The 12,741-nt window shown below is 45.5% G+C and overlaps 1 protein-coding gene across 3 annotated transcripts; it reads right to left on the bottom strand.

The window, feature by feature from the left end:
* Nucleotides 1-2,912: 2,912 nt before the first annotated feature.
* Nucleotides 2,913-9,246, bottom strand: SGF29 (SAGA complex associated factor 29). 3 transcript variants are annotated; one of them, XM_082196600.1, is made up of 11 exons: nt 9,114-9,217; nt 8,461-8,509; nt 8,120-8,198; nt 7,843-7,918; nt 7,585-7,657; nt 7,423-7,487; nt 6,864-6,993; nt 6,617-6,763; nt 5,173-5,208; nt 4,928-5,090; nt 2,913-3,772 (listed from the first exon to the last, which is right to left on the bottom strand). In XM_082196600.1, the coding sequence occupies exons 3-11, from the start codon at nt 8,192-8,194 to the stop codon at nt 3,656-3,658; spliced, it is 882 nt and encodes a 293-aa protein (XP_082052726.1). In that variant the 5' UTR covers nt 8,195-8,198; nt 8,461-8,509; nt 9,114-9,217; the 3' UTR covers nt 2,913-3,655. The 3 variants fall into 3 exon arrangements, with proteins under 3 accessions (XP_082052726.1, XP_082052725.1, XP_082052727.1); XM_082196599.1 differs by lacking the exon at nt 8,461-8,509 and having other exon boundaries at nt 9,114-9,246; XM_082196601.1 differs by lacking the exons at nt 8,461-8,509; nt 9,114-9,217 and adding an exon at nt 8,818-8,924.
* Nucleotides 9,247-12,741: the final 3,495 nt, after the last annotated feature.

Here is a 12,741-nt window from a genome sequence, read left to right as displayed (position 1 = left end):
ACATGTATGGGAAAAATTTGCACATGCTAATTTATAGACATTGATGCAATTGTAAGAAGGATTACTATACAGTGGTACCTCGGTTTAATAACAGTCCTGTTTACAAACGATTCGGTTTACGAACTCCACAAAAGCGGAAGTAGTGTCCCAGTTTGCGAACTTTACCTCAGTCTAAGAAGAGAAGCCGAACGGTGGAAGGGAACCGGTGGCGGGAGGCCTCATTAGGGAAAGCGCATCTCAGTTTAAGAATGGTTTCGGTTTAAGAATGGACTTCCGGAACAGATTAAGTTCGTAAACTGAGGCACCACTGTAATTTTAGATATAAACGAAACACATCTCTCCACAACACTATGGCCGTTTCCAGGCCACCTGTTGAGTATCCGTCCTAATTATTTTGCACAAATTTGCAGGGTGGTTATAAAGAGTATTGAGCATGATTCTGACTTGTTGGCAGGGAAATTAATAGGACATTGGGTCAGGCAATTGTTATCTAGTGCAGTTTCCTGTCACTTTGCTGACTTTGCTCTTGAGTTTCTTGATGTGTTTACTGAGGGAGGTTGTTACATAAGAGGGCCAAATCCACTTGAATTGCACAGCCTGAATTTACCAATCTGCAGTTGAAGCCGACCTGAAAAATGGCAACAGCTTGGAAGTGGCTTTTGACCAGGTGACCTGCTATGGGCCTCCTTTGTTTACTCTTCAGGTGCTAAATGTTGATGGGACATTTCAAGGCTTCTGATGCTGCTCTGCTTTCCCTTCTGAAGGTTATTTATCTTTTGAATCCAACTTGGACCAGACAGCCCTTCAAGAAGGGGGAAGGGCATCCTCTATAGGGATGGGCAAACCCCTCAATTTCAGCTCCGCTCAGTTTCTCATTTTTCTCATTCTTAAATTCGGTCCTCCAGATTAGCTTGCAATTTAAAAAAAGGAAGATTAATCAGTATGGTATTTTAGTGCGAATTTCACCTCTTTGAACATAATTTTGCCCAATATTTTTGCAACATGTATTTACCCCAATATTTCTACTTTCCCAGATAAAATGGATTTTTGTGTTATTCTGACATATGTGCATTTTTGTACACATGACTTGGCTGGAGAACCGCACACTAAAATTCAAAGAAGTGTGAAGGACAGCTGCCTTAGAAAGGGAAAATAAGGTGGATTCATCCCATAATGTGAACTGATAATGTGAATTTCTTCCCCTATCCTGAGTTCTTTGACCCTCAGCCACCCTAGAGACAAGATGGTTCCACAAGCCTATTCTGTCCCTTTCCTGCTGCAGAGATACTCGCAGTTTGGGGTGCGGTTGTTTGCGTTTCTTGCCTGCTGTCTTTTCTTGGCTCCCGTTATGTGTTGACACACTGAGGCAGATCCTGGCAGAAAATCAAGTTGGGGGTGAGATACACACACACAACCCAGAACAAACTTAGCTGGTCTCTAAGGTGCTACTGGACAATTTATTTTTGTATCTCAACACACACACATCAGTTCAAGAACCCAGAGGGAGACAATAGCAACATCTCCCCTGGGCTGGCTTTGGTTTGGCAGGCCTGCCCAAGGCTCTGTGCAATTTCGAAAACAATTTGATGTTGCAAAATCGAGCTGAGCCGAAATTTCTCATGAGAGATTTTTCAACCGCCTGGAAGAACCTTGTTGAGAGGAGAGGGTTGGTCTGGAATCTTGCACTGCTTGAAGAGTGAAGCTGTGCCCAACAATACGTTTTAAGCCTTAAGGGCAAGAAAGCTGCTTTCCTTTCCTTTTTTGTTTTTAAAAAGAAAGCATTTACATTTCTCAAATGCTGACCCAACTAGCAAACATAGGATTTGCACCGCTGTCTTCTGGAATCGTCATACATACACATCTTTGGATATGACAGACTCTCTTTAAAAGCTTGAATCATCCAGCAGCAGAACAGAGAAAAATCCAGAATCTAGATAGCCAGAGGCCTTCGCCAGCAAATGGATTGGCCAACACGATTTTTAAAAGTGCTTGATCAGTGGGGTGGGAGCTTCTGAGTGTTTTACTTGAGGAGGGGTGGAGCCTAGAAGATCATCTCATGGTCACTGGGGAGGTGGTGGGATCTTGAAAGTACTTCAGCCCGGAAGTGTGCTTGTGCCACCTCAATCTCTGAGTGGTGAAAGATTCCAGGCACTTGCCCCGGGTTCGTGTTTCCTTTTGAAATCAGGCTCAGGGAAGACTGTGGTGTCTTTGTGTTATATGACTTATTTACACACATATACAGCCTGAGCCTACAATGGAGGGGTTCAAAGCATCAACATCCCAAAAGGGTCTTGTTTCTCCGATTGCCATAGCCTTGGATTCAAGCAGAGATCTTGGATGGTGCTCTCTGCTGTTCCAGGATGTCGCTTTTGCATACAACTTCTGGCTCACATAACTCCTAACTCTCAATTATGACTTTTATTCCTTCTCACAAGTTGAGGGAGGAGTTCCACCCAACTTCATCTCCCACAGCCCCTTCCTTTGCAGACTAGTCTGGCTGGATTAGTTTTTAACACTTGCCTAATTCCAGGGATCAAAGGGGTCCGGCACACACAAACTCATAACAATACCTTGTTTATTTGACAAAATGCCAAAGAACCAAACTTGAGGCAAAGGTATCAAACCCTGCTCAAGTCTTGGCAGCGTTTTTATCAGTGGCTGGGTGGATCTGTTTAACAGTGTTAATCTGCAAACCCTGTAAAGATTAAATGAATTTTTAACAAGCTTAAAACTGACTGGTAAAGTTCACAGCCACACAGGAGAGAGGCCAAAAATGAGATGAACAAGGGCCTTTTATGGCTGAAAGGAATCGGGTGATGGAGAGGGGTGGAGCCTCAGAGAGAGATTCAGTCTGTATCCTGTGAACCCCCACCGCTGGTCTGGAAATCATCTACACAGGACGTCAACCACAGTTCACAAATATCCTGCTGTTCTTTATTAATTGCTAAATTTTGATGAACTTCCCACCAAACCAGTTTTGATCCAAATCAAGAATGACTTAGGTGCATTTTAAGCTGGAAACGTGCATTTTAAGCTGGTAAAGACACCAGGCCTGAAAATGTTAATATCCCATTCCCCGTGAAGAGAAAACCCTCACAATTCTAAACTCTGAATCCAGAGCCAGCCACACTGATGTTGTTGGGCTTGCAAGACCACCATTTTGTGAATGGCATTTTTATTTGGGGCAGCACACATGGCTCTTTTCTCACCCTCTCTTTTTGTGTTTCCCAACACCCATATAGCCGCCCAAAGTGGCTGGGGAAACCCAGCCAGTTGGGTGGGGTATAAATAATAAAATTATAATTATAAAAATTATTATAGGCCAGGCTGAGATGCTCAGTTGCCCAAGGCCACCAAATGAGATTTAATAGCTGCTCAATATCCAATGCCTTGAATCCATTTGGTCTGAAGCCCAAGCTTGCCCACAAGTCAAAAGCTCTGCCTTAATTCCCACAAGTACAGAATTCATGTAAAACATTTCTATCGCTTTGCAGTGTGCTGTTGTGGTTAGGGGACATGGGATCTATATTACTCTGGATTAAAAAACCTGTCTCCTGCACCTATCAGTTTCTGTTTTATGAACTCTGCAATTGTAACAGTCCATTTGAGAGATCTGGTTCCTCGCCACGCCACCAGCATCCACTAGAGGGTGCTGTCACTTCTTCTTGGTTTCTTTGCAAGCCACTACATAGCGCTGAGCTACATTGAGGGGTGGAGAGTAGCCGTCTGCATAGCTGGTGTCTTCAAACAGCACAGAGTAATCGTCCTGCGGCTGAGAGAGAGAGGGGGGCAGAGGAGAAAGTTATGCATTATCTCACAGAGGGGAAAGGCCCTAGGTCCCATGACCTCAACAGATAACCCCAGAGGAAATTCACCCTAAGAGCAATGTTAATCAACTACTTTGTAGGATGACTTGGTCAAAGCAGGCTGTCCCTGCCCCAGACCCCTGCTACCTTCCAACACTTGCAATTCACAGAATCACAGGCACAAAGACCCAGGGGGGAGCAGGGGGGGGGGACACAGGATAAAGCCCCACATTGGGGAAGTGCTAGATGACAGCAACACATGCATTCGCTTCATTTGGATGCAACTAGAACTCCAGTTCAGCGTTTCACGAACAAGCTCCCCCCTTTTCTCCTCCTGCAATGGCTGTGGGAATCAACCGTGGTTTGAAGAGGGCTCGTTTCAGTAAGACTAACCACAGTGTAACAAGGTTAGGACACAATGCCAAACCATAGTTTAGCCCCGCATCCAAACGAGACCATTATAGCTGCAGCAGTGCTCACGGTTTGCACGAAGAACCCAAGCTCAGTCTCCCAGTATCTCCATTTCAAATGCATGGATAGCAGGAGAATGGAAAGACCTCTGGCAGAAAGTGGCCGTCAGCCAGGGCAGGCGTTGCTCGGCTTAGTGGTTCTCAACCTGTGGGTCCCCAGATGTAGTTGGACTACAACTCCCATCATCCCTGAGCTCTGGCCTGCTAGCTATGGGTGATGGGAGTTGTAGTTCAACAACATCTGGGGACCTACAGGTTGAGAAAGGGTGGCTTAGATGGACCAATGAACTGACGCCATATTAGGCAGCTTTATATGTGGGAAGCAGGTTAGATGGCTTCCAAAATAGTTTAGACAAAATTCATGGGCAGTAGGCCTCCGTGGCTATTAGTCAGAGCAAGAAGAAGCAAAACTTTTATGTTCAGAGCCAGATGCTGACAACAAACCGCTGGAGATGGCTATCAAGGGACAGACTGCGGTTTTTCAGAGGTATCTGGCAGGATTCTGTCAGAAGCAGAATGCCAGGCTAAATGGACTTTTTGGTCTCGTTCGGGCAAGGCAGTTTTTATGGTGGCCTATAGGAGACAGCGCAAGACCAATGGGAGAGAAAACGTTGGAGTCTCAGCTGCCCTGCCCTGTGGCCTCTTCCTTACCCGCTGTGGAGGAGTGTGGATAAGTGCTCGGTAGAAACAGGTAGTTTGTGGGTACAAGGCCAGGACCAGCTGATCTTTCTGGAACAAGGCCTCAGGGTCTGTTTCAGGGTTGGCCTTCCACTGGGGCAGGGGGATGATGCGGCGGCGGCTCAAGGTGTGGCGCCTGGAGAGAAGAAGCAGAGATTAAGGGCGGGGGGCAAATCTGACATTCCCTCATCCCCTTCAAGAGTCTCTTCTTCACTTACTCTTTCCCTTCTTCGTCAATGTCATCCACCTCATACCTGGGGAAGAGAACACGGCAGGTGAGAATTCAATGTAAGCAAAACCATATGACTGTACAAGAAAAAGGAAGGTGGATTCCAACTTTCCCATGGACACCAAGCGGTGTGCATGGGAAAATTATGATCCATCTTCTTTAGAAAACGTTTCTGCACCTAACACAAATGCAACACAGGTTTTGTGGTATGGTCACCTATGTAGAATGCCTAGATAATTTATTTTATATCATTTAGCTGCTGAATTCAGAATCTTCTCTGTTAGAAAGTCATCATCAGAACCAAACAGGCAATAAGAAAAAAAAATTGGTCACAGCAACTTGTCAGGACATACCCCTACTGAGATGTATATTTTAGGACCCACTATTTTAAATTACTGTGGCCCATCCCGGGACCCTAGGGTGAAAGGCAGCCAATAAATCAAAATTAAGAAAAATAATAGTAACAGGTGTGCCAATCTTTATACTTCAAACAACAAAGCTAACAAGCAATTTCCACCAAGATGGTAGAGGACCTTTCCTGAAGTAGGCCTGGCCTGCAGCATGGCCTGGCATTGTCTAATAAGAGGCTGTGGACATTTGATGCACAATAGCTCATCGCTTCTGAAAATGAGGCTCTGGGCTATGAAGCCAGAGGACGGCATGTCCAAAGCCAGGGTGAGCCAGGAGAAACTGGGCCACCCAGCAAAACACCAGCCAGAACCTCAGCTCATGACTTCCAAGAGTACCATTTGATGAAGACAATTCTGGGAATGCAAATTACCTTGCCCTACTTCAGAGCTGCTCATTACAGAACTTTTACTTCTGTGTCAAAGAAGGCACCAGAGAAAACACACACCCGGCGCTGACCTCCGAAAAGGACAGCAGGAACCAACCAGGCTTTTCCGCAATGTTCCTCTCCCACTTGGCTCTCCAGATGTTGAAATACAACTCCCATCAATTGCAGCCACTGGCCTTGTTTGCTGGCACTGATGGGAGTTGCAGCTCAGAAACATCTGGAGGGCCAAAGGCTCCCCATGCCTGCATTAGGCCACAACGAAGCCACTTTCTCTGAAGATGTAGCTGCTCACTTTTCAGCACCTCCCAGAGAACAGGCTCCAGGTGACCACTGCATTCATTCATACATCAATTTGGGCTCAGTCATTGGCACACAGACATGCCCAAACCACCACCAGACCTCTTGAAGAATCCTTTCTGACAATACATTTCTCCCTGAGGGCTTTAGACAGGGAAGGCCAAGCCTCCACAGACTTCAAAATCAAACTTCTGGTGATTGAAACACCCATTCCTGGTCCCGGATGCCTGTCCAAACACAGGGCTCCCCAAGCCGAATGCTACCTGTGACTGAAGGACGTGGAACCCCAGACTGCTTTCTAGTGCAGTCCTGTAGCCCCAGATCTACCAGACACACTCACTTGTTGGTGGCGTGGTTGTAGCTCACGGCCTCAGCCAAGATCCACTGCTCGTCTCCATCGACCGTCTTGACACGAGCAGCCACTTTGTCGCCTGGCTTGGCCACGTAGTCGCTAGAGGCAGGGATGGCACCACAGAGAGGGGGAGGTCTGCGGTGGAGAGGGAGAGAGAAGCGGCTGTAAGCAAGGCTGAAGCATAAACACACAGGAGAGGTCCCCAGCACCCGCCATGCGCCCCCTGAATAATCACTTCTCTCCAGGTTTCCCAATCCACAAGGGAAGAGTCATGGCCGACTGCTGAAGGAGCGTCATCAGCACACCACGGCGCATGGTTTTGCGTGGCGGCTCCGAGTCGTTGTAGAGGCCGGCAATCTTGGCAGCTGTTAAGAGGAGAGAGAAACAACAAGGAGGGCTTGGTTAGTGTCCAGGAAGCTCTTAAGAACATAAGAAGAGCCTGATCGATCAGGCCAATGGACCATCGACTCCAGCATCTTTTTCTCCCAATGGCTGACAAGATGCTTTTGCTTTAGCCCCTGGCTTCCCCACTTCCTTCCTGGAGAGGAGAGGAGGACCCTCAGCTAACTTATTTCAACCACACCACCACTCAGGGAAATCAAACTCACCCTAAGATTGCCCACGAAATAGCTTGGAAAGCCATACACCGCCGGCCCTCTATTTCTCCTGCTCCCTTGGCTAGTTAAAATGTTGTTGGCTTATGCTGGGATGGTTTGAAGCTGTTTGCTCCAAAGCTCTAAAGCTATTCACCCAACACAACCGATCTTGCCTTCTTGGGACCTTGTAGCACTCACCTATACGGCGTTCTTCCAGAAGAGACTTAATTTCTGCAATCTTGTCTAAGTCCTTGCGTAGGATGCTAGAAAAGGAGGCAGAAACCCCAAGTAAGAGTCAATGGGAATTTCTTAAGGGAGTCAAAGTATCCCCACTGGAACATAACACTGAGCTGCACTCACTTGCATTCTGCTTCTGCATCAGCCTTGGCTGTGGTGTAGAGGCCACGTAATTTGGTCCGATAATATGGAGAAACTGAGCGGGAGACAGACAGGGAGATGAGACAGTAAACAGGAGGCCAAGGTTTCAGTCTCCCACAATTCTTCCCTCACCCCTAGCCCTTTGGTCTAGTGGTATCTAAAATAGAAAAACCAGGAAAGAACTGAGGTCTTGGAGAGTATAAAGCAGATGTTTTAAAGTGGAGTGGAGTTGCAACTCACTCTTGTTTTCTGTCTGCATTCTCTCGTGAGTTTTCTGGATGTTGACTAGGTTGTGTTCACTTCTTGATCGTTCCTCCTAGGAAGGAAAGAGCTTATGGGTTACTTTACCAGCCATACAGAGTATCTACTTTAATACACAGACCATATTCACCCAACCTGCCACACTCAAACCAATATTCTGTCCATCCCTCAGGATACAGACGCTTGACACAGACTCTCTTTATCTGACCCAACTCACTTCCTATCGCTTCAGATTCCAGGAAAGCTACCATGTTACCTGTGTCTGTTTGATAAGCTGGTGCAACTCCCCCAGGAGCTCAGCGATGCGGGAATCGGCTGATACCAGAGCCATGTTACTGAAAGGGATAAAAAAGAAAAGAAAATTTAACTCAAAAATTGATTTCCTATGTTGTGCTTTATCTTGACTGTACTATTACATTCTGTGGAAATTCTGCTCTTCAACATACAGCAAAGCTAATAGATTTTCCTAAGAGTTGGGAGGAGGGGTGAATGGGATTGAGGGCTTGTTTACTGTCAGAAATGTGGACCTGTTTTTTCAGGATTGCAGAAGAGGTTTATCTTTAGAACCACAGAACTGTAGAGTTGGGAGGGACTTACACATAGGATACAGAACAAATGTGCTTGGGGTGACATCAGTGAACAGCACCTATCAAGATAATGATAACTCTTAATACGTGCAATTATGCAAAGCAGTGTGATAAAAAAAAACCCTAACCCTAAACAAGTTTATAGATGAAGGGATTCCATTCTGCAGTAGAATGCCGAATAATGTGCTGGGAATTATTCCATGTTAACTCAGAGCCCCTCCAACTGTCCTTCATTCATGATGATTTTGGTGGACTGTCATACACAATCCCACTTTCAATACTATTTGTATCCTTGCTGGCAGAAATCTGTTGTTTTGAAGAAACAGCATAAATCATTTGTTAAGTCTGAGACTAATTGGCCATTTACTATCACATCCCTCAATGGGCTTCTTTTGGTTCTTCGTTTATCTAGGCTTCAGACACTCATGCTGCACCAGAATTAAATATAACAATCCCGCTTAGAACCACACTCCCAGCATGCACCACGGCCAGGCACCACTGAACAGAGGCCAAAATCCCAACATGCCATGCGGCCTGACAGTGCGAGATCTTACTGTAGCCTTGAATCACATTTGCTGCAGGCACGCCTGTATAACCGGCGTGCACACGTGCTCCGGTTACACGCACTAAACATATCCTGAACACGCGTCAAGCCATACATACGTTCTGCTGTTTGCGCATCGAGGAAAGCTCTACCGCACATCCCCGCATACTGTTGCTGGCATAATGGGAACTGCCTGCTCGAGTTCCCGGATGCGAAACCCCGGCAAGCCTTGCCCCGTTGCCAGTGGCAGGGAATAGCTTCAGTGACGTTTCTTGAGTGCGTCCGTCATTACTGCGGCGCCAAGTGGAAGGTCGCGTGTGCTTAACTTATGGGTTCCCCCAAAGAAGAGGGAACTGGGATATTGCCTATTTTATCTGCCACGGCTCATTTCGCTTGAGCGAGCTGCTGCTGACTGTCCTACTTATGTGGGATTAAACTCTCTCAGTTAGCCCACTAATCTTCCGATGGCGAGAAGCGAGCTGCTCTTTCAAACTGCCATCCTTCTTTTTGATGGATGTAATAATAGAATACTAAATGGTTTAGCTTTTGTAAAATATGCAGAGATATATGATATGCAAAATGAACCATGGAAAGAGAAGAAGGGAAGTCATTGATACTTTAAGGCTGCTTAAATGAGTATTCTAAATTGTAAAACAGAAAATTTAATAAAAATGTTTTATGTAGATATATATAACTGCCAACCTTCTCTTTCTGCAAACTTCACCTTTTATCCTGTATCACATTTTGCCCTTACATGTGATTATTCCCCGCTCCCCACGCCCACAGCACTGTCGATAGTGATTCTTTCTGTAATTTGCTGCTGCGGCTCTTTGAAAATCAGCCTCTGCCTATTCTCTTGAACGAGGGCTGCGGCCAATGAGAAACCTTCTGCACGAGGACCTCCTGGGAGTTGTAGTAATTACCATGGGGCGTCAGGCTCCGGGTCTACTCTACCGTCGGCATTTAATGCAAAGCATGATGGAGCTGGGGCTGTTTAAATCCTGCTTTTCGAGGGTGGTGCAGCGCATACGCATAGCAGAGCCACTAAAGTTCTTTCAGGGGTGGGGAAGACTTCATTTTGGGGACAGAGAAGTTGTTACTCTTCTGCAAGCTTCTTCCTAAGTAAGTGCCGCTGGATATCAGTCGGACTTACTGTCAAGTATGTAGGGGATTGCAATATTAATAAAACAGAATGGAGCTGCGTAGGAATTTTAGAGGATAGTGTCGCAGCAAATCCAACTAAATGGACTAGACTACTAAAGATTTCTGATACCTGCTTTAAAAGGGGTTGTGGTGGAAACTAAATGCAAAAAGTGAGGCGTTTCTTTGGAGGGGGAATCTCGTTTGTTTTAAGCAGTTGTACCCCACTTTCTCCTAAAAAATGAACTCAAAAGCTGTGAACAATTAATAAATCAACATACGATCATCAGAACAAAAGGAAAACTAAACTGCGGCAAGTATGAAAAGGAAGCATAGCCATCAAATAAAAAGCGAAAGAAGTACTTTGTAGGGAAATGTTTTAAAGACTTGATCTGAATCACAAGCAAATTATGAAGATGTGGTGGGCATGCATAGCTAGAATGCCTAGTGTCTTAAGAAAAAGGAAATCCTGGCAAGAAACCATAAAAATCGCACCCAAAAAGGTTTAATGGAAAAAGAGAACCAATCAAATTTTCTCTGCTAGAACAGCTACAACCAAGGATACCCCCCTGAAAGATCCCGGTGTTGTCTTCTGACTCTAGTTAATAATTCCTCTGCTTCCTTCTAGCAAATGAGAACAAACTGAACCAGGACTGCTGATCCTAGATAAGATTGTACAGCACTGGCAAAGCAGGACTGTCCGTTGCAGGGGAGGGTATTCAAAAGATAACTATGCTCCTAGCTTTAGTGATATCTACAGATAGCCCTTGGACCAGCTGTTTCAGGAAAAACAACATAGAGTTTCGTTTGAAGACCAACGCTTTTATTGTGGAGTACATTGTTATCAGTTTTGTACAGATACTGTTATAGGGGCTGCAGCAACGGGGGTTTAGAGTAAAAAATTAAACAGTGAGGCCACATTGTCGTAAAATGCAAGAGGTATTTTATACCAGCTGCACAAATATAAGATGGGGGACACCTGACCTGCCAGTAGTACATGTGAATAGGATCTAGGGGTCTTAGCAGTGATGCAGCGCCAAAGAAAGCTAGTGATATTCTGCATCAATAGAAGTATAGTGTCCCAATCAAAGGAAGTAAGAGTACAGTGGTACCTCTAGTTATTAACTTAATTCGTTCTGGAGATCCGTTCTTAACCTGAAACTGTTCTTAACTAGAGGTGTGCTTTTGCTAATGGGGCCTCATGCTGCCACTGCGCTGTCGGCACACGATTTCTGTTCTCATCCTGGGGCAAAGTTCTCAACTCGAGGTAACTCATTTTGGGTTAGCAGAGTTTGTAAACAAGCGTTTGTAACCTGAGGTCTTTGTAACTCGAGGTACCACGGTACTGCTCTATTCTACCTTGGTCAGACCACACCTGGAGTACTGTGTCCAGCTCTGGGTGCCACAATTTAAGAAGGATATTGACAAGCTGGAACATGTATAGACAAGGATGACCAAGATGATCAAGGGTCTGGAAACCAAGCTTTATGAGGAACGGTTGAGGGGGCTGGGTATGTTTAGCCTGGAAAAAAGGAGTCTGAGAGGAGATCTAATTGCCATCTTCAAATATCTAAAGGGCTGTCATAAGGAAGATGAAGCAAGCTTGTTTTTTCCTACTCTAGAAAGTAGGATTCGAACAATGTATTCAAGTTTCAAGGAGATTCTGACTGAACAGGAAGAACTTTATGAGAGTAAGAGCTGTTCGACAGTGGAATGGACTCCCTCAGGAGTTTGTGGGCTCTCCTCCTTGGAGGTTTTTAAGCAGAGGTTGGATGGTCATCTGTCATGGATGCTTTAGTTGAAATTCTTCCAACTCCACAATTCTATGATTCTATGATAGGTACAATCTGGAAATTCCATGTGAAGCTTCAGTGCAGGGATAGAGAATCTGGGGGCCTCCAGATGTTGATGAACTACAATTCCCATCACCTCTGCCCATTGGCCATGTTGGCTAGGATCAATAGGATATGGCAGTCCAACGTCATGGAGAGCCACAAGTGAGCCACTCTTGCAATGCAGTCAGCACAGTGGCGTTCATAGTTATGCTGACTGCAAGCATTGTCAGGCTAGACCTTCATGAAGAAAACTGAAAAGTGCAACCATATGGAAATACGTGTGGCCGTGTCCCAAAAATGTGGTTTTATGGCACATTGGTCCCTCCCTGCAGCTTCTGAAGTCTCTCTTCCCAGCCATAGAAAAATAAACGGTTACTGCTAGGAAGAAGAAAAAGGGAAATGAAAATAAAATGAAGCAATTGCTGTGTCATTTTGCACGGGGGCGGTTAAAATACAGACTGCTTACTGGAACTCTCACTGTTAATACCCACACCAGAGCTCCCATGAAAAAAAAAAACCCAAGCCAGGGGAGGGTGGTGGGTGTGGTAGGGGCATCAAGGAAGGCGATACATGTTTTCTGATTAGGCCACTGTTTATCTGAAACAGAATCAAATCACTTCTGTTCTCAAAAATACTGCTGTGTCTGCTGATTCTGAGATGGGCGTTGTTTCTTGTGCCCGCCCACAATCATCCCCTTAATGTTGTTATGGTGCTACAAAGTGAGGCTACTCTTTTTCTAGGCTTCTGTAGTGCGTTGATGGTTTGGAAGATG

Source organism: Podarcis vaucheri (genome assembly GCF_965113315.1).
Source record: "Podarcis vaucheri genome assembly, chromosome: 13".
Taxonomy (NCBI): domain Eukaryota; kingdom Metazoa; phylum Chordata; class Lepidosauria; order Squamata; family Lacertidae; genus Podarcis; species Podarcis vaucheri.
This window is presented reverse-complemented; position numbering and strand designations above follow the sequence as displayed.